The following is a 21,473-nucleotide window of genomic DNA, read 5'->3' as shown; positions in this document are numbered from 1 at the left end:
GGACCAGCAAGAGGATGGTCCCTCCTCCCTCACCAACTTTCCTGGAGCTGAAACCTTTCTTTTGGGCAAAACCTAACCCCCCAAACTCCCACCTCTCCTCATTCTGGCTTGTGCCCACCCATCCCATGGCCCCCAACATCCAACTCCCTCCCCGTCTGCTCCGTGGTGGCATCAGTGGTGACTTCAGGTCACCCTCAGTCCTTGGTGCTCAGCCCTGGGACACCTTCAGGGCCAAGTCCCTTGGAAACAGCATCACAGTTTGACAGCAGAGATGTCCTTTAGTGTCACGGGAAGGACGAGGCTCTGACCAGCTGCTTCAGGGATCCTTGTTGTTCCCAGGGCTTCGGTTATCTGAGCAGCACATGGTCAATATTCCTCCTACACCAAGTCAGGAACAACTACCCGCCCGCTCCAGTTTTGGGGTAATAGTGTTTGAGTAAAGACCACCAAAGGAACATGAAGGGTTGCTACTACGAAGAGAATATTTTATTACTTATAACACTTCATTCAGCTAAATCCACATAGCAATACACACAGAAATTCTTCAGAAAAGTGCAAATTCTCACTCTGTATTTGTAATATGCCCTAGTTTTACAGAAGAACAGATACCAGGTAAACGAGAGTACAGATCCAGAACTCCCCAGGATTCTAGACAAGGAGAATGATGCAACTTCAGATACTCGAATCACCTCGTACAAAGCTACTCTTGAGCACACAGAGGGCAGGGGAGGATGGAAAATGTCCTGTGTATCACCCTGGACTGTAACCACCCAGGCGTCACCATGCAAAAAACTCTTACTTGGGGAGAAAAGGCAAAACAGGGTGGGGGAAGACAGAATGAAGTGATGTTTTAAAATTAAAAGAGAACATCCAAGTGCTTTCTAAAGCAGATCACCCCTTCCACCCCGCCCCAAATGACAAAAACCATCATTCCACCTGGTGGCTTCACCCTCAATGCTCTGATAGTTTCACACAAACACGCTCCCTTTAATGAAACAGGAGCTCAAATACCTAATACCTCAGGAGCCAGGCAGAGAAGGGACACAAAGTGCTACCGGAGTATCGCTAAATCAGGGAATAACACCAGAAATCTCCACATGTGGGTATCCTCCAAGCAAAGCTACAGCAAGAGCTCGAGATCAGTCAAGAGCTGCCCAAGGCAGGTAAAGGAGCCCAGGCAGTGTGTACTGCAAGTTGTAAGTCACCTCAATGTCTGAAACAGAAACACACAGAATTTTAATTCTTGGTTTACTCTGTGGATGACACAGTTAAGGTTTTCCCCTCTTCAGAAGGAAGAGCTGGGTATTTAAATTAAGGAAAAATTAGGAGACCCACTCAGGCGAGATCCCAGTTCTCCAGCCCAAGGGAAACCCGGCTCCTTGGAGTTGCCTCGTGCCGGGGCTGCGAGCGAAGGGCAGGGCAAGCGAAGCAGAAGTGGCTCACCGCCCGAGCAGGACCCCGCACCAACGGCGAGCACGAAGCAGGGGCTACGCCACTCTGGGCTACAGCCAGAGCTGTGCTTGAAGCTTCCAGTCAAACTCTCCTGTGTTAAACACGCTCCCTCCTTCTCTTCCACGCAAGAGTTTAAGATTCACTCACGCCGTGGCAGGACGCATCCTTTAGAGGTGCCAGAAGAGATGTGAATAGCACTTGAGGCTACTTAAACCACGGACTGAATGCTGTTATCACAACTAGAATAAAAAATTTGGCCACAAGCTCTGTATCATAGACACTCAACCTTGCCTGGCAAGTCTCCTGGACTTATAAAGGTCCTGTCCTAGGCCCATGGAAACACAACTTTATCACACATCTGAGTAAGACAGGGATTAAGTCTGTGACATCAAAAAGGGAAAAGACAAAAACAAGCCCTCCTAATTTTATCAAATGCTTAATACAAATCATAGGCTGTACGGTTACAGTTTAAGCCAATGTCTTGCTGTAGACCAACCTTTGACAAAGCAGATGTTAACGGGAAGCGCCTAGTAAACAACATCCACAGCGTACTTTGATCTATTATCTGCTTCTTACTCAAGTTTGAAAAGCCTTTGTTCTTATCTGAAAAATAGTAAAGAACAGCTGACAACTGAAAGAGGGGTGTGCACAAGCCCAAACTCGAGCACAATGTACAACACAGTTACAGGGTGATGAAATAAGGGAATTACAGTCCTTCACAGTAACAGAAGTAAGGGAAGCAAGATCAGAGGGAGGAGATAAAGGAGGAGTTCCACAAACGGAACAGTATAAATATATCAAACAGTTCAAATACAGTAGGAAAACAACGGTAGCAGCAGTTTAAAAACAGCAATAGTTATTATACCCTTGAAATACATTCAACACATTGTGCCTGTTGCTGTCATTCCAAAAGCACTACTACATCTATAACTTACTGCTCAAATCTATCAGCGAGAAGAATCTTAACTCCCCGTATTTGTTTTTTTATTCAAGATATTTAGACTATGAACAGTTACCAACTTCTAAGAATGCTGATTTGAAAACATAATCACGATTTTCCTCCATACTGCATTTATAGCACTTGCCTACTGATATAAAGCAGATCTCTCTGGGAAATTGCAGATTCCTGCTCTTCGTAGAAGCATAAACATAACTCACGAGACGTAACTCCTAATGCTAATTGCTACAATATACACACAGCTGGCCTCATCACACACACTACGCTTTTTACAGTGTTTACCTTTGTTCAAAATTATGTTCCAAGTCACTTGTTCTCTTCTGTACTACTAGCAGGCTAGTTAAAAACAAAATCCAAAACGCCTAAGGCTTTAATCTGCTGCCAGTGGAACAAACCTCCTTCCAATCCAGCGCAGTCGGGATCCAGATCTGCACCTTTTTGTGAAAACTGAAGACAAAGCAGCAGTCAGAAATGCCTTTACACCTTCCGAGACCTACCCAGCGCTGTACAATAACATGAGTATGCTCTAAGTGTAAATGCTTTCACCCATTTTCCCCTCCACATCAGTCAAATGTACAATCAAGGAAAAAAAAAAAAAAATATTTTGGCATTAGATACATTTCACTCAATTGCAGAACAATTTGGAAATATTTTCTTTTAAAATAAAAAATAAATAAATATCAGTGGCAAATAAGAATTTGTGCAACACAGACCTTCTGCAGTACATGTACATTCATATACAGCAAAATACTTATCCACGGTTATAGTGCAAAGCTTCTGTCAGCATGAAATACCCAATACCCGCACAGACACAGAAACCTTGGTGCTCTGTAAAGCCATCTAGATGCAACACACACAAAAACACTCTGCGCAATCCTACGGCATCAAGCTGTAAGGGTATAATAGGATGGAGGACAGATTCAGCCATTTAACAATAGTGGCAAAACAACGGCTTTAACTTAAGGGCATCTTAGGTTCTTCTCATGTATCCTTCAACACAGCAGTTAAGTGTTCAGTTTTACCTATTTCTTTTCTTTAATTATTGTAAAGTGATAGCGGGGAGATGTCCAGAACATCACTGACTTTATTCTGAGGGCTTATATTAGCGATTTAGCAGCACACATTAACGAGTAGTATTCTCAGTTAATCAATATACAGTTTTTCTTGAAGTGCTGTTTCAGTTAAAGTATCTTCCACGGCTTTTCTGTGCCAAAAGACACAGGTTTTATTTTCTGAAACCCTAGGTATCTACATGAGGATTTCCATATCAGCCTATTTTTCTGGAAAAAGCGATTAGCAGTATCACTTTCTACTCAAGCAAAGGTAGAAAACAGACAATGGGAAGTTGCTAAAGATTTGCACTAAGAGCTCAAGAATAATAGTATTTGTAAACTGTTATTCTAACAGAAATTAGTTTACAAGACACAACAAAAAAAATAATCATGATTTAGTAACCAAAAAAAAAGATCTATGGTGTCAGTGTCTCATCTCCACTTTCAAAACCAAAAAAGTCACTAACTGGAATTTTCATACAGTTACTAAATTTCTGAAACCTTTATTTTTTAAAAAAAAGCTTAAGACCCTTCAGAGATGTGGGACAAAAAATGGTTACAAAGCTTATGGCAGTCTGAATAGGCAATTTAGCCAAGGAATGAACAAATTTGTACTCCTCTGGAAGCCTCAGAAAGGCACTACATAATTCAAAACCCAGGCTGCATGTGTTGCCACTATTGATTCACTATCAAGTAAATATTTTAAGATACACACAGGAAATACAATGCACCAAGAGCACCTTTAACAACGGAAGGATACTTAAGTAGCTGAAAAATGTCATATTGAACAACTTGCCTAAACAAGAAGTGCTAAGCACTGAACTCTACTTCAACGTTTTTGGAAATTAAGACCTGTAACAATGATACCTACACCCACGCACAGCAGCTAGGAAGAAGCAGGCTTTTTTGTCAGTTTGGAGTGATCACTTCCTTCAAACACTGAGACTACCCGAGTTTAAAACCCAGGTATTGGGTACCTGAAATTAGTTTAAGACCAGATCTAGTGGCTAAGATCCGCTGCCTTAAACCTGCATGGGCTGTTCATTTGCATTGGTGCAGGTGAATTTGGTCAAAAGGACAGAAAATTAGAGTAATAAATTCCATCCTTTCCTCTCACTTCCTCTCCTTATCCCAATTTTCTAGCCCAGACTTTGGTGAAAAGCCTGACAAAAGAATACTGCTTCTTTACAGAATAAAAATGTAGCTGTTTAACACACATACACACACGCACACGTATGAAACGGAGTTCTGTTCTTGGTTCCTTTGTTTCACATGATGCAGTGCAGGCGGTCACTTCTCTGAACACCAGTTACAGGAGATCTAAGCTGAGCGCCAGATCAGTCCATTCTTATCAGGTTCAAGAAAATTCTCAATCAAAGCCTCAATAAGCTTCTGAAGTTCTTCTTCCAGGATGCTTCTGTCACTAGAAAGACAACAATACCATGTCAGAGGTTTGATAAACACTAAACGTTTTTTTTTTAAAAAAAAAAAAAAAGGCAAGATTTGATGGTGATGGACTAACTGTTATGTCTCCTACCAGCATCAACGTGTAGAGACTCCAACCTGCTTGATTTAACAAGGTACTTTTCGGTAGGGACTATTGCAGTATTAATTTAAATTAATTTAATTTAAGAAAAAAATAATCACCACTAGAGGGCTCTAGGCTAGCAGAGGGGACACGACAACTAATGACTGCAAAACCAATGCAAGACTGGTCAGACACAGACTGTAAATGGATTAAAAAGTAAGAACGGGCTACTAACAGAAGAGTTAGATACCCTGTATTCTTCTCTACCCAGCGTCCAGATGCCCAAGTAGGGTATCTGATTGTATTTTGACTCAAGGGCAATTTGGGGGATTGAGTAATCAGGCAAAGTGTCACAGCTCACAAGAGGACACCGTAATACACTGATCCTTTCCCTATTTAAATGCCCAGACATTCGTTTGAGTAAAAAGACAACATCCACAGGCACAAACACTAATCCATTGCAACACTCCTTTAAAAAAAAAAGAAATGCATAATCCCTCTCCTAGCCCAGAGGTCTCACTGGAGGGAGAGGAACTGAGTCTGTTTTTAATGGAGAATAGGCAAAACAGGCTTATTTACATTTGCTTTGCTCATTTGTGGAACTGGCAATGTATCATTGCCCTTCAGGTCACCACTTCCTTTTAAAGAAAACACCCCAAAATGCCACAACAACACTGAATTTCCTGAGGTTCAGCTTTTAAGAATAATCAATAAACAGCAAGTCAGAGAAATATTTGCAAAGCTATTACGGAGAGGAAAGCCTTTTGAGGTTCCTACAGACCGTTTACACCTTGAACCAGGGAAGCTTGAAAGCTTTTCAATTTCATATTCTGGATAATAACTGTCACTAACCATAGGTATTACTAAAATTAAAGATATCTTTCTGACTTACCAGCAGAAGCCCAAATGATGCAACAAAGCATCCTCAGGTAGTGTTTCTCTCCCCACTACTCTTACTCATCTGGCCTTCACTTGTGTTAAGATTAGGTTAAGGGCAATATTTCTAGCATTTATGTCTTCCTTGTTGGTGCAGCTCTTTGCCTCATTATATCTTACATTTTTTGCAGCATTTACAGCAAATGGTACCTTGACCACTCCCAGGTTTATGGAAGCATGTTCTAACTGAAGTGAGAATTTCCGTCCCCACGTAACAAAGAAGTGCATTCACACGCCAGACAATCAGAAAGCTCTCTCTGACCAAATAAATACAAGCTTCTGGGAAGAGCTGCCATTCAGAAAACTGGGATGTAGAACTCCTAACACTTCTGACCTGTTATTCCGTGGTCAATTCAGAACAATTTAAAAACATGGTTCAAAAGATGGACTGTACCTATGTTAATAGACTTCATGTGGCAATAAGACATGTTTTAAAGAATACTTCAGCAACCTGTGGAAAGCTGTCTAGGCATGGATCTGTGTATCCCCTCACATGCACATTTTACAAGCTAAGGCACTATCCACTGACTGCCTAAAGCTGACCAAAACATTCAGTGATAAAAATACACTCACCCTGAATTCCTGCCAATAAGTCGAAATAAATACTGAATCAGAGGCCCCTTTATGTTATTTTCAATTCTCTGCTCCACAGAAATGTTGGGACACAAGTCTAAAAGGAGGGCTACTCACGAATCCCATTCAAGAGCCTGCTTCTCTCCATTGGCTAGACTGAGAACCTAGGCTCCTCGTCCGCACTCCTATTTCAATGGTGTAAACACACCCTGTTTTTATTTCCCCCCTTTTAAACAGAAAGCAGCTCAATCCAGGTGGCTGTCAAAAGGGCACAGACCTCTAGTTACTGCTCAGTAGCTCAGAGCAACACAAATGCAACAAGAATCCACCTGGGTTTAAGCATACTTGCCAGCAGCAGCACAACTCCATCACTTTTTAATTCGAAGTGAATGAGGAATTAGGTTAATAAGAGAAATTTCCTACTGTAGCAGATGCTGAAAATTCAATTCTTTGTCTTATCCACTGCAGAGGGGATCCCTTATGAGCTAGGATGTGCATCATTCTGGCCAGTTTAAGAGAGGCTCAGGTCTCCGAGGAAGCAGCAGAGGGTCCCCTGCCAGGCACACTGACCTGTGCGACACCAACAGCGTGTGCCTGTGGGCCGGCTACTGACCTCTGCTCGGGCAGCGCACACATCTCCGCGTAGTACTTGATCTTTGGTTCTGTTCCACTTGTCCGAAGGGTGGCAACACAACCATTTTGAAATGTAAAAGTGATCATCTGGCTGCTTTTACTCACTGGCAGTACCTACATAAACAACAACATTTTATTACAGAGCGCCCCAACTAACCCAAAAGAGGATTTTTTTTCATTTATTCTTTTTTAAATACAACATTCAGTACATACAAAGCTAAATAACGTGCTGGTATCCCCTGCAGTGTACATCCACAAGCCAATGCAACAGACTAAACCAAGTTATTTCAGCCTGACAGGCCTATCACTTAGATCAGACTCAATATTTCAGGATAACGGGACTGGAATTCCCACTCCCACTGGAATTTTAACACCTGGAAGTTTTCTAGACAGCTCCAGAGTTGCAGTAGCATCAAGTTCACTTGAACTAATGAAGTTCATTCATTGCTATATCAAAACAGTCAACACAATAGCCAAGCCATTTCACATTTAAGCAGTCTTCTCCCCAGTAAATGTTGTTAAGCAGTCTTAATAGATGATGGTAATTATACTGCCATCTTAGCTGACACAGTACGTCTTTCTGCGTAGTTCTTGGTGCGTTTAACTTTCAGTCTCATCAAAACCAGAACCTCTCCCACAAAAATCCTTTGTGACTCACCGATTTCTTATTCGGCTGGCTACTATCATAGCCAGTGGTAATATCTCGTACATGTAATATATTGTAAATACCACAAAATTTTGGATAAGACTGAGGGGCATCGAAGTTCCGAAGTTTCTCAAATATCCTTTTGATAGTAGGAGGATCGTAGCACAAGAAATAGGAAGTCTTTGATATGTGATATCCATACCTACAAGCAGATCAACATTTTCAGTGACAAGATTCAGAAGTTATCTGCACATCTGGTATCTAAAGAAAGCCCCTGTTTAGAAAAGCAATAACAGGAAGAGAATGCAGTTCTCACAGCTGTGGAAACAGTATTTATAGGTAAATGTCTGGACTCTGAAGCAGATTTCACCGCATTACTCAGATTATCTTAAGCTATTTTTAAATTCAAGCCCAGGTTTCAGTTCCAAAGAAATAAAAGCCAGCCATTTGGCTAAGTGCAGCCTTAGTAGCCCCCAGGAAATTAATATGCGGTATCATTCCCACACCATCAAAAATTGTCTGCCGTAGCCATGCGAGCAGCCACAACAACAGATTATTTCAACAGCCTCTGAAGCAGGTGACCGATTATTTCGCCCAAGTTAAAACTGCTATCCCCAGTCAGACCTAATGCGAGCACTCACGAGGTGCAGCGACCATGTGCACACGTTGAAATTTAAGTTGTTCTTCACTATATTCCACCCACTCCTCATTCTCCAGAGACCCTTCTCTGCAGCTTAAAAAATTGTGACTGAAAGATGAATTGTTATCACTCTGACAGCTTTTCAATCCAGCTGTGCAGGATTGTTTTTTGCTACAGTTTGCATATGATAGAACAAACTCCCGAGTGCCATAAAGAGATAAACGCTGACCATCGTTTGTGCTCCCTCATTCCAAGTTTCTGAGGGCCACACAGTCTGTCTTTCTGCTGGGCTGGCAGGAAAAGGAATGGCATCTATGATTTGCTGTAACTGCGCTGACAGTTCTGCTAAAGCACAGGAACTTCTGCTGATGAACTGGGCTTATCACAGTATGCGACTTAATTCTGACATTAAACATGTTCCTTATTTTACTGCTGTGAATTGTGCCCGTAGCTACTGAACACAGGCCATTCCTTTAACCTCTGTTCTATTACAAATCCCTGCAAGAACAGCACTGGACCTTCTAACAATCCCCAGAGCATGTTTAAGTGAAACTAGTTAGTGTTTAAAGAGAAGCACACAGACCACAACTAAAACTAGCAATCAGAAATAAGAGAAGTAACATAGCATGAATCAAACGAGAGAGAAAAGCTTGCCCTGGTGGATCCCTATGCAAAATTCTACTCTTTCACAATTTATTGCAGAAAAATGTTAGAAAGGGCCTCTTTAGTCCTTTGGGAGATACAACATTTAAGTGGCAGCTGTAACACTGACGACTGCAGTACATCAGAAAAAAAAACGATTTACAATGACAAGACATCTGAGGGACGCATTAAAAATATTTACGAGATTATGCCCAGCTCCAAAATAGTTCACTAGAACATACTAATGAAAAACACAACTTACGTTTCATATATCTCAATGAGTTTCTGTGCCAGTGTTAGGTTCTTGCCCTCCAGGTAGGTTGCCATTTCAGCTATGACCACAGCTGCACTTACACCATCTTTATCCAACACTGATGTGCCACACATGAAGCCTAGAAATAAAAAATTTGATTGTGGAAAAAATAACCTGGCACGCTATTACATTGATTTACTTGATTGAAGGTTTAACCTTTTTCCTGTAAAAGAAAATTGGCCAATACATGTAAGTTGTTTTTATTACTGCATATGCATTCTCCTTTTCTAAGAAATCTAATTATAGTTATAGAGCTGGAAAGATAAGTGGTATAATCAATTAATTCCAGATCGATAACATCTGCTCTCTGAGGAGATCTCTCAGTACAGCACTAAACAAGAATTTGTTTTTGTGCAAGCACACCGATACTGCAAAGAGTCTTGCCCGTAATTTGAATCAAAGGAGCCCCTACAGATACAGCCTTGGTAACCCATAAACCAGTGCTCCCCAGTACTGCCAAGACGCCGTCTTTCTGAAGGGATGCGTGAGCAAGATCCTAACTCCTTATGGTTAAAAACTTCTTTAATTTTGTGAATAAAACCAGCATGGACACACACCCTCTTCAGCGGGTGCTTCTTTTTTCAAATGCCATACTACGTGTGAATATGCTGTCCCAGAAAGCTGCCGTTTATCTGAAGAAGTGGAGAATTCCTGTAGCCAAAACGCTCACTACACAGTTCTCTGCAGATAAGCGGTGGCAGCAAGATTACCAAGATAAGTAGAGCGCTCAAGGCAAGGTCAGCAGGAATATTCACACGCTTCCATAGATATTTAATGTTATTCCTGCACATCTCTGGCTTCTTCACGTATTGTTCTGAAGCATGAGGGGACAGCGTGCAGCTCCTGGAGGAACTGCAGTACTGCTGAGATGGATGGCGTGGCCAAAGCCAGCCACCTCCCAGTTCCACAGAGCCATTACAGCAGGTCCTCGCAGAGAGGACCTGGAAGATACTAAACTGATTAAGAACAGATCCTACGCTTAATCTCAGCTAAGAGGCCACAGAGCAACAGCAGTTTGGCTCTGGCATCTGAGGGCTTTCAACCTGTATCAGAACAGGTTTGTATCGGGAAACTGCACAAGCACAATACCAGAATCAGAGATTCATATATCATTTATTATGATAGTTGGCAAATTGATTTGATGAGAGCAGAATTCCAATAGTAGTAACCACAGAAACAAAAATAAATTATTTTGTGTTTCGTTTCATAACTAAGACCATTCCTTTTTAGTTGCATTCCCTTCCCTCCTCCCAGTTCTCAACATTTTAAAAGTGATATTAACATACATACCAATAGACTCTTCAAATGCAAAGAGAACTTCTTTTCCATTATCTAGGAGATCTTTTACTCTGCTTCCAATCCACTTAAAACCAGGGAGTGTTTCCTGAAACAATAAAAAAAAAAAGAGTGCATTAAGTATACATTTTCTATTTAGTTTCAAGTCAAAGGAGAAAGTGTAGCCACTATTCCCTTCATTTCCGGGATGCTTCAGACTCAAAAAGAAAGAAAGAAAAAAAAAGAAAAATATTATCCTGAATTTTAGCATCAGTGGGAAAGACTGCTGCAGAGTCAAAACACTAAAGCTCAAGGACATTTTTCTGTTTTCTCAAAATCATTTCCCTGAACTTAAATCTAATTAATTGACAAACAGAATAGGGACAGTAAAGACAAACATTAGACAAGTCATACCTTCAGTTTAGATTACAAATCTAAGGCAAAGAGTCGCTGGAAAGCTTTTTACTAGTGAATACTCAACTAGGACACAAATATCAAATCAAGGAGTAAGCGTGTTTGAGAGACTGTGGTTCTCTCCGAGACCAGGTAAGATCTTCCGTGGTGCTTATGAGACAATGGTACAAAGTTATTCAAAAGGAAAAGTTACTGAAACATAAAGAGCAATTTTGTGTGATGGGAGGGAAGAGCACTGCTTATGCTCTTCAAATCATGCAAAAGCAATCAAAAACTTAGAAACTGTCCTTCTTGGAGAGAAAGAAGGTATGAAGAGGGGAAGCTTTTAGAGGAGACCAAGGGGTTCTGTAAATTCCTGCTTCTTTTCCAGTCAAATGTGTCCCTTCCAAGAAAAAGAAAAAGTAGTTAGTGAGAAAAATGAAACTCACTAGAAGGCAGTGATATTCAACCCGATTAGGAATATCAAAATGGTTTTCAGAGTTGCTTTCAGTTTCAGTTTTTAATTCCTCAGCGTTTGGCAAAATTTTTTGTCAGATTGCACATGGATTTAACTAAGACAAGTATTAAACAAGACCTGGATCTTTGTATGTTTGTGCTAAGCTTTAGCCATAACAGATGCAAGTGCTCTAACATTCAACAGTCTCAGAAATCTGAGCAAGTACTTAATTTGAATGCAGGAACTAAACAATAGCTGTCAGTCTGCAGGGGCACCCCCCATTTTCTTTTTTAGCAAGTCCTTAATGAAATTACATTAAAGATCTGAACAGAAGGGTTCCTGTGTCTGTCACAATTTGAAGTAAAATCAAATTTAAAACCTACTGGTGCTCTGGGCACCTGAAGGAACATTGTGTAACCTGTGTTTGTTATAAATCCATCAAAAAGCACTCCATTTTTGTAGTAAACACACCATTGCACACACCTTGATTCTATCACCCAAGAATTTATCTCTAGGAAAATAACCAAGACATCAGCATTTCGATTATATGTAATTCAGGCTTTAATTTGTGTCACGTGTTACGGTCTCTTTGCAGCTTTGCGTAAGTTGATCTCACAGTCTGCATTCACTGTAACGTGCGTTGAGAAACACTGCAGAGGCTGAAAGCAGGCTTGCCCGGGTAAAACAGCATTCTCTGCAAGTTGGAACACAGAGAAACTCCCAGCCAGAAGACTGAAAGTCATCTGTTTATTTTTCATTTTGTAAAGTTGTAAGCAGAGGGTCTAGATGAACACGGCAGAGTAAAATCTGATTGCCAAGAAGACACAGAATCATAGAATACCAGGTTGGAGGGGACCTCAAGGATCATCTGGTCCAACCTTTCATGGCAAAAAAGTACAGTCTAGACAAGACGGCCCAGCGCCCTGTCCAGCTGAATCCTAAAAGTGTCCAATGTTTCGGGAGGTGGAATATCACAAAACCCACACTTACTTCAAAGTGAAATCCCTCTTTAAGTGCAATTGCCCTCAAAATTTTCGAGGAGACTGTGGTCGCTAACATGTAAACATTCTTCACATCAGCATCTTCGGAGCAGTTTTCCTTCCAGCAAGAAAACATCCACCACCCAAACAAAGCTGCTAGCTCGTTGCCAGTGAACACCTTCCAGCAGCCGCTGCAGACAGGATAGAAAATGTAAGAGCTCTTTCAGGTTTCCCAGGAGCATCCACTCATGGGGAAATGCTTTCTGCAGTCACTGGAACAACAGGAATCCGAGCACACTACTGACAAGCTGCTCTATACAAAGCCACCATACCAACAGGACTCCACATTTATCACGTCTCAGTGATTTACAAGCCCAGTGCATTCTGTTAGCAAGCAAAGATACCAATTAAGTATCCTTACTGTCAGCTTTAAAACAGTTCAGGTCTTTTTAATTTATCAGACAGAAGTACAGCAGTCTATACATTGCAGTCAGGCAATGCCTGCGCAATCGCATATTACAGACACTTACTTACACAATGATCAGAATTTTGGCCTGTTAGTGGAAGAAAGATAATTTCTATTCAATATGAAGAAGCCAGGGGAAAAAAAAACAAACCACACAACCAAAAAAACAAAACACACCCAAAAAAGCCCACAACAGCTAACTGTCCCAAGGCAGAATTTGTTTGCCTGATAAAAAAGAAAAAAACATTAACAAGAAGATTTTACTGTCTTTAGCAACCACGCAACTTTTCAGTTAAGTTTTATTTGGCCATTTACTGTAACACTGGTAAATATTTAATCTTTTCTGAGTTAACTGATTTTATTGAAAATACGTTATTTCAAGTGGAGCTATACCAAAAGATGAAACTGGGAAGAAAAATACCTGAATAGCTAAGTCACAACAGGAAAGAGTGGGTTGAAGGTGTGTGCCTGTCTAACATTTGGGGACATTCTGCAATTTTCACTATCTCTTCTTCAGAAAGAGGTAAAATTTGAGGACCCATCACTTACTTCTGCTGTTCTGCCACTGCTAGTCTGTCTGCATCTGGATCAGTGGCCACTACTACTCTAGCATTTTCTTTCTCTGCAAGCCTCAGTGACAACTCCTGGTGGGAGAAGAGGGAGGGAGAGAAAAAAAATAAAATCACAAGAGCAAATAAACCCACAGTCTTCCTACTTACATATAACATGGAGTGAAAGAAAATCTCATATAGATTGCCCACTGTATTAACATAGCTGAAAGCCAGGTACTCCCTGTTCTCATTTTTTTCTCATTTCTTTTTTTTCAACAAAGTATCATATCCAAACAGAGAAATCTGATGAAGTAGAAACAAAAATACCAGCACAGATTCTCCTTCTTCAGGATTCGGGCATCTGACAGTAGAAAAGTCTGGATCTGGATCTTTTTGTTCAGGTACTGGAATGGGGGGCTGAAAGCCAAATGCTTTGAAAGCCAACTGCACGTAGTCATGTCCAACTCCATGGAAAGAGGTATGAACAAACTTCAAATTTGTTTGCATGTTTAGCTCCCTGAGAAGGAAAAAAGAATTTCAGTAAGATTTTAGTTATTTAACAAGAGTACTTTCATGTGGGAAAGCAAAAGAAAATGCAATTACACTTCGTACTATTCTGCTGATTTCTGCATTAATTTCAAAGTAGGAATGAGTGAAAAGTGCTCATTTGGACTTTCACTAGAAACTGCTGGTTTAAAGCTTCTTCTCCTGGAAAATGAGATGTTTACTTTCCGCTGAATTGGCTGAAATTCTCCCAAGAATGAACTGTTAATTTCTGCATCAAACTCAAGCTCTTCCACCACCCTGAAGATCTTACTCTGGCTCTACTCTACCTACGTTATACATCCTCCTCCTTTTAATCTTGTCTTCTGCCCCACCTAACCTTTAACTTAATCTTCTCACCTCTGTTTCATGCATGTACACCTCACCTTTACTCTGAATTGCTGCATTTTATTCAGAACTCTTTGAACGTATTTATTTGCATAAAATGGTTCACATCAGGGTTCTTTACTGTAGCCTAGTGTCCAAATCAAGTATGGTTTAGTCCTAACGATGGTGACCATCTAATTTAATGCCACATCAGAGCAGGGACAGGGTGAGACAGAATGGGGAGATGACCAAAAATTATTTCCACCATGAAGAGCACAGAGCAATGGCCTCAAGCAGAAAGTGATGTTTGTGGCAGAGTGGAGCACTTGGCTTCTGTGAACCGTAAGGACAGAAATCGAGTTGCTGATTTGTGATGATAAAAATCCCTACAGGCAGGTCCAAAACTATTAAAGTTTTGGAAGACTGCCCAATCCCTATACCCAAATCAAAAGCTTTACTATTGAAGTCTATCTGTCAGCAGTTAGTTTTCCACATGTAACCCAGAGCTTATTTAAAAACATAATTTAAGTACATTTCGTTATATAATACCTATGATAACAGATCCTTTTCAGATCCTCCATGTAACAGTCACAAATTTTCTTCAGAGGATCCTGTCTAAGGGGACTGGTGTCTACTAGATTCTCATTCCAAGAGCCATTCCATGGTTCAACGCACTCTTCTATACATTTTATAATTTCCTTATCATGAGGAGAGGTGATCTGTGCTCCATTTTCCCAATAAACCTGGTATAAGTTTAAGGAAAACAAGACACAGTTTATTTACAAAGATTATTAACTTGATAAATTCTTTTAGCTATAGGATTCTGCATATTTCCCACTTCCTGAAGCCATACAGAAAAGGCTTGCATCAGACTGGCTTTCCTCAAAGGTCATTTGGAATCACAGTTTATGTGATGATAGCTACTCAGCAACACGACCTATTTTCAAAAAAAGCTCGTATTCAGCTGTTATGACTGAAATCATCAGGATTTCAGGAGAAACCGAAACTGGGCACTTACATTTGAGAGTGTTGTGCAAACTGTAACAGAAGAAAAACATTACCTTCTACATAACCTGGCATTCCTTTTGAGAAAGAAGCACAACTTGTTTTTGAAATCAAAGCAAAACAGATAAGCAGTGTGCCAAGGTACATGTTTTTCCATAACTGAACAACTGTGATCTTTCAGCTGGAAACACTATCAAACCCTGAACTATAAAAAGTCTTTGTTAGAGAATTATTTAGATGCCAGTTTTCCCACAGTTTGTTTCCAATAGCATGGTTGAATTCACAGTGCAGCTCTTCTGCTCAGACCAATTTGTCTCTCTTTTCTTGTCCGCTGGCTTTCATGAAACCTGTAAGTACTCAGTATCTGCAAAACTATGGGTTTGTCAAATTAGTTCAAAATTGTCCAAAACCTTCAGGAGCTGCTGAATTCACATGGGAAACAGTGAAAGATAAAACGATTCTTGTGAAAGACTAGAAAAAAAAATATCCTGACACGAGTAAAATGTTTCATATCAGAAGACACAAACTAATAGCTTCCTGATAAATGAAGCACCTGGAAAACTGATGTTGCTTATTTTCTTACTCATTGCTATAGTTACACAAAAGTAAACGCTGGTGAAGTACTTTACAACTTGTTCCACAGAGGACAAGTGCAGCACAATCACCTCCAAGAATTATCCCTGTGCAGAGTAAGACTGGTTACTAAGCTTCTAGAACATTAAGCTTAGTTGAAGTTAAGAGTTTAGTTCAGATTCTTATAAAGTTTAGAAAGAAAATACTGTGTTACAATACTGCATAAGCAGCACTTGCTATTTTGGATGGTTATACTATTCCAAGCTTTCAAAATGAAGCCACCCATCTCTCTTTCAAAGACCAGAAAAACAACCTTATAGGGAGCAGCACACTACTACAAAGTTTTATTATTCAACTCTTAAACCGTCACCATCTTCAGCACAGTTACCTACTGTTTGGACTAATTCACCTAAGTCCTAACTCTAGTTTTAAACCCATTTTTAAGTCTAAGACAGGAACACATAATAAATTGCTTAAACATTTCTTCAGCTGCTGATTAGACTCTGGAATGTCACAACAGACGTGCTCAAGATACACAGTGTGGTCTTAAATTCCAGTCGCAGAAGAAAGCGTGTGTAATTCAAGTTATAGAAGGATTAATTACTTGAAGTAATTTCTCTTTCTAATGTACGCACACCCGTGCTCCAGAAGCTGCCAAAGGCACGTAGGTAATACTGGAAAGGAGCTGGCTGTGACATGCTACGAACTTCAAGTTCAAGCCCTACCTTGTACCCATTGTCCTCCTTCCGGTTGTGGGATGCTGTGATCATCACACCAGCCACAGCTTTGAGCTGCTGAACAGCATAGGGCTACAAAGGAAACCCAGAAATGTCAATTTACTCAGGAGTTCTGCTGCTGGCACAAATAACATTATATTATTAGGACAGTTATGCAATAGGATGCTACGGGAGAAGCGGCTCTTAATGTTTCACCAGTTTATTTGAAATTGTATACATGAATGCTCATCATTCTGTTTCCTGTAGCTAGTAATAGAGAGAAAACTTGTATTCTCTTGCATAGGAACATTATTCTATTTACCAATTACATAAACACAATGGTTAACTGGCCAACTAAAGAAAGTCTACACTCAGATTGCACTAGTATTTGAGAAAGAGAAAACAGTTTGGAACAGAATGAAGGAATTCACCAAAAGGCTCGTTGAAAGACAAGTCACAGGTACTTCCAGCTAAAGAACATCTGATCCTTTCAGCCCTCCCCTCAAAACAAGACCCACAGCATACACAGCACACTAGAGAAGCTTGCAGAATAGAAAACAAGGATTTAAAACCCTGCAAGAAAAAGCTTCTGTGACTAGAACAGAAAGCTCTTATTTTTGAGGTATCAGAAGTAGAGGCAATCCTTCATTTCTTCCACTCTAAGCAGTGCAAGTCATGTCCAAAAACATACAGTCCCTATATATGTGTATATATTCACATGTAAATATCATCTTTGACCTTTATAACACCCAGGTGGTTACACACCGAATAAAAAAAATAGCGGAATGCTTCACCTGTAACTAACAGACAAACCCTGGACTGCGATAACTGCTGCCCTCACATAGCAGCCTAAGGTGAAGTGTGATCCTATTGACTATCTGTAACAGGAGAATTCAGCAACATTCTTGTTACAGCCTCCTTGAAGAGCCAAGCGTACCAAGCAACCTCTATTTTTCTGTTTAAATAACGGAACTTGAGAAGAAAATTGCTAGTTCACGTTTTTAGTAAACTTTTAAATACTGCCTTAACTGGTTCAACGATACAAAAAGAAGATGACTCACCACAAAAGGCGTAGGGACATACGTGGAAAAGAAGTATACAGGTACATCTTTAGCCAGCAGGACTGCTGCAGTGAGCTTTGCAAGTCTACCAACATGAAAAAGAAAAGAGTCAGTCAACCCAACTCCCCACAACAATCCAACAGCTGTATGGTGTTACCATAACCTTCACTTTGCTTGTTCCTTAAATCCCTCTATTGTTTTTTGGCTTACACCAAGAGCAGTATCCTACAGTTTGTAAAATCGATGTAATACAGTTTTCAGGCTGCAGAATCCGAGTCAGCGCCTTTTTTTTTTTTTTTTTCATTGCTTGAAGAGCACAAGGCCCTTCAGTCAACCACATAAATAAACCAGCGATATCAAAAACAAAGATACAGAACCTACTGGTGTGACACTTGTCCTTCGTTCAAGGACAGAACCAATCTCCCAGAAAGTTTAAAGTGCCAGATGTCTGCAACAGCAGGGTTGGAAAAAGGTTCAGTATCCCACACCGCAAAGCTTGTTTGCCAGCCTCGTTCAGCAGCTTCAGACAATATCCATGAAGCAGATCTATTCCTAAAATACACTTCTGCAAACCAGCACACTCTTATTCCAGAAAGTTTAAAAACAGTAACAGCACCTGTGTTTTTAAACCTTGCCTTTATAATAAACTTTTCCTTTCAAGCAGCAGGGAAAGTCATTCTCTTTCAGGTAACTCTTTGATATGAAACTGTTCTTTTCAAGTCAGGTACACACAGCTTGGCAGTTAATGGGAAGTCTCAGAGTCAAAACAGATGAGAGATTAAATAGCGTAAGTTTGCTTTGTTCACTCATTTTTACAGACAAGCATGAATACTTGCTTCCTTATCTCCCATCACAAGTATACTGTAGTCTAAGTTTCAGTTACTCAGAATTTCACCACAGCACCTATCAAACATAACCTGAAACCACTTAAAGAGAGTTTAAGAGCTCAGCTGGTAGCTGAAGCTTCTGAAATTTTGCTTGTGTATCACAATGATTTATGTCAACTTAATTACAGGATACAGCCAGATGGTCTGTCATCTCCCTCGGCACTGGAACTGATGCAAAGAAACTCCTGCTCACATAGTGCTGGATAAGCACACTGATCCAATTTTGGGGTGGTTCAATTTGATTTTAGCACTACTATAACTGTGTGTCATCCCAAGGGGACAAAAGAAACATGTAGTTGAGAACTGCTTTGCTCCTTTGACAGGTGAAACGCTGCGCTGTCACCGAGTCTGAATTCCAAGCTTTGTGTGGCTGAAAAGGAATGTTTTTTGTACACTTCCACATTTTTAAGCTGTGCGTAACGCAGACAAGTTGGGTAATAGCCTTGCAAACACAGCATAATAGAGGAGTTTAAAACCCTTATGCCAAAGCCTGGTGGATAATGTGCCACGTGTATCTGAAGACCAGACTCCTGGAAGGTGTGCAGAGGGAGAATGCAGGGAAATGGAGAAATTCTTAGTCACCAGATTATGTGCTCTATTATACCAAGAGCTTTTACATCCCTAGAATATGAAATGTTGACAAAAATGAAATTAAAAATAACTACATTAGTTACAACAATTAACTACAATAACTACATTAGCTACAATAAGTAACTACTCAAACTAAATAGTAATTAGCTACTGGGTTGGCTTTTTTGTAAAGCATCCCATTACAACATATGTTTTGCTCTCCGAATGACAAGGGATTAGGATTCCTTACAGAATTCAGGAAGCAGTTCTTTCACAGATCCTCTCTCCCCTTTTCTTGCAAAGAGCACAATTTGGCAACTCTGGAAGTTTACATTTTAAGCATTCCAGGTAAAATATTCCCAATGTGGAAATACACCAAGCTCGCAGACTAGCATAAGGGTACCAAAATACTGGGTTACAGTAGGCTGCAGGTAGAATTCTTCTCCCCCAAGCAAGCTTAAATTGGATGCGTAATACAAAAGAACAACAGTGTTAACAATAGTACATTAATACTTAGTGATTTCAAGCTAGATGTTAGTATTCTGAATTTACCTTCACATTCAAATTTCTCTCCAGGCATATCAACTTCTTAATGACTGCCTAATGTTCTTGTGCATTTAGACTGTAAATTCTTTGGTGAAGTGACTAGCCTTACATTCCACATTTGTTGGCAAGTGGTATTATAGAGGCTTTAGTCCGTGCCTCTCTTCAGTATTTAAATAGACTAAGGGAGGGGAAAGAGTGTGCGCAGTTCATGACAAAAATATTCTGATAGAATGGAATGCATTTAAAGCCACAATTTAATTTCTAGTCTTGCAAATGTAATCAATACTCATACTTCTTACTGCTGCAGTTGCTGGTCACCTGACCTCGTGTGTCATATCCAACAACAAAGCCTCTCTGCTTAAAGTCTGAAAAACACCTCTCAAGATACTTGTAGATCCCCTGGAAAGAAAAAAAGAGGAAAAAAAAAAAGTAGGGAAGAATTAGCTCTAGTGAAGCACACACAAACGTTAAAAATTATCTTTTACATAGGATTTATAACAGCAGTAGGCAAATTATAGCTCAGCAAAAATGTCAATAATGATATTCACAGAAGTAGCATACTTTTTCCCCGAAGTGTTCACAAAAAGAAAGCAAGCAGAGAAACAGTTACAGGAAATAAAACCGGTACGACAATAAGTGACCAAACAGCAGAAGCAGAAAGCTCAAGCCAGCAAAATCCTCAAGCAGCAAACACTTTTTTTCAATCTGTACTGTGCTGTTACGTATTCAAACCATCTTCTTCAAGACCCAGTTTAGAGAAATCAATTATTTTTGAAAGTCCATCCACTGAGGCAATATAAGGCTAGTGCCAGTCAGTGCTAGTCTTTATCCTTGTGTTCACAGCACCAGTCAGACACCTTTTCAGCACTGCTTCCAAAGGGTGAGTTCTAAATCTGCACTAAAAGGATGCTTCATCCTTACCCACTTCTCCAAATGAAAGTTTATTACTAGTGACCTGCTCCAGGTGGACAGATTAAAGTCCTCTATTTATATACTATGCAGATACAACGGCACAGATACAAGTACAGTCTTCTATACATCGAGGCAGAACATTTCCAGTGGCAGGATATCAGAGAAGACCCCCGTGCAGGGAGAAGAAAGGGGAGCTGATAAAGAGAGGAAATTTTTAAAACACATTGGGGGTGAGGAGAAATATGCACCAAAACGTACACAGGAGAAAAACAAACTGCCCCTCAGTCAGTAACCCCTTCTTTTCCAACCAGGAGGAGATAGGTGCTCCTTGAAATAGTGCATTACATGGTGTTCCAGCCTCACCTTCCCTGTGGCCCTCACATCCATTCACTTCCCAGTTAGAATCTCGCTGGAGATCCAGCACAGAAACAGCCCAGGATGAATTAGCAGTTTTAGACAAAAAGATGGATGCACTATTGCTAATGGAAGTTTCCAGAGGCTGCAGCCTTCCCCAGCACAAACCCAGCACCACGAACTTACCACAGCCAAGCTCATCTTACAAAGGCTATCTCTTACGAGGGTACAAGCCTCCTCTTGATAGAAGGGGTGCGGGTGTTTTGCACTAGAATTGAACTGATTTTTCCTCCAGAATTAAGTGCAATTCTCTGCAATGTCCTTATCTGGATCTGACTCAGTATCACCAATAAGCAATCTCTCAACTGGAAAGCTAGCCTGACTCCTACCCATGAAATCCAGCTGAGCTCAATTTTTTTAATGGTTATTTCCCTTTCCACCAAAGAATGTACTTTAAACACAAACAAGTGGATACTGGCATCTC

At 40.4% G+C, this 21,473-nt stretch overlaps 1 protein-coding gene across 4 annotated transcripts in view; it reads right to left on the bottom strand.

Moving 5' to 3' along the window:
• Positions 1–464: 464 nt before the first annotated feature.
• The window catches only part of PGM2L1 (phosphoglucomutase 2 like 1), a 44,178-nt gene continuing 23,169 nt past the window's right edge, over positions 465–21,473 (bottom strand). For 3 of the 4 annotated variants that reach the window (XM_074816580.1, XM_074816579.1, XM_074816581.1), the window contains 12 exons: positions 20,016–20,122; positions 17,721–17,805; positions 16,669–16,752; positions 14,915–15,108; positions 13,823–14,012; positions 13,494–13,588; positions 12,489–12,669; positions 10,664–10,757; positions 9,323–9,452; positions 7,791–7,980; positions 7,113–7,246; positions 465–4,885 (listed from right to left, as the gene is read on the bottom strand). In XM_074816580.1, coding sequence (XP_074672681.1) covers positions 4,783–4,885; positions 7,113–7,246; positions 7,791–7,980; positions 9,323–9,452; positions 10,664–10,757; positions 12,489–12,669; positions 13,494–13,588; positions 13,823–14,012; positions 14,915–15,108; positions 16,669–16,752; positions 17,721–17,805; positions 20,016–20,122 — 1,587 coding nt within the window. In that variant the 3' untranslated portion in view covers positions 465–4,782. The remainder of the gene's footprint in view (positions 4,886–7,112; positions 7,247–7,790; positions 7,981–9,322; positions 9,453–10,663; positions 10,758–12,488; positions 12,670–13,493; positions 13,589–13,822; positions 14,013–14,914; positions 15,109–16,668; positions 16,753–17,720; positions 17,806–20,015; positions 20,123–21,473) is intronic. The other variant, XR_012622193.1, reaches the window with a different exon arrangement.

This window comes from Strix aluco, chromosome 2 (assembly GCF_031877795.1).
Source record: "Strix aluco isolate bStrAlu1 chromosome 2, bStrAlu1.hap1, whole genome shotgun sequence".
NCBI classification, from domain to species: Eukaryota; Metazoa; Chordata; class Aves; order Strigiformes; family Strigidae; genus Strix; species Strix aluco.
The sequence above is the reverse complement of the archived record's forward strand: the minus strand, read 5'-3'. Positions and strand labels throughout refer to the sequence as shown.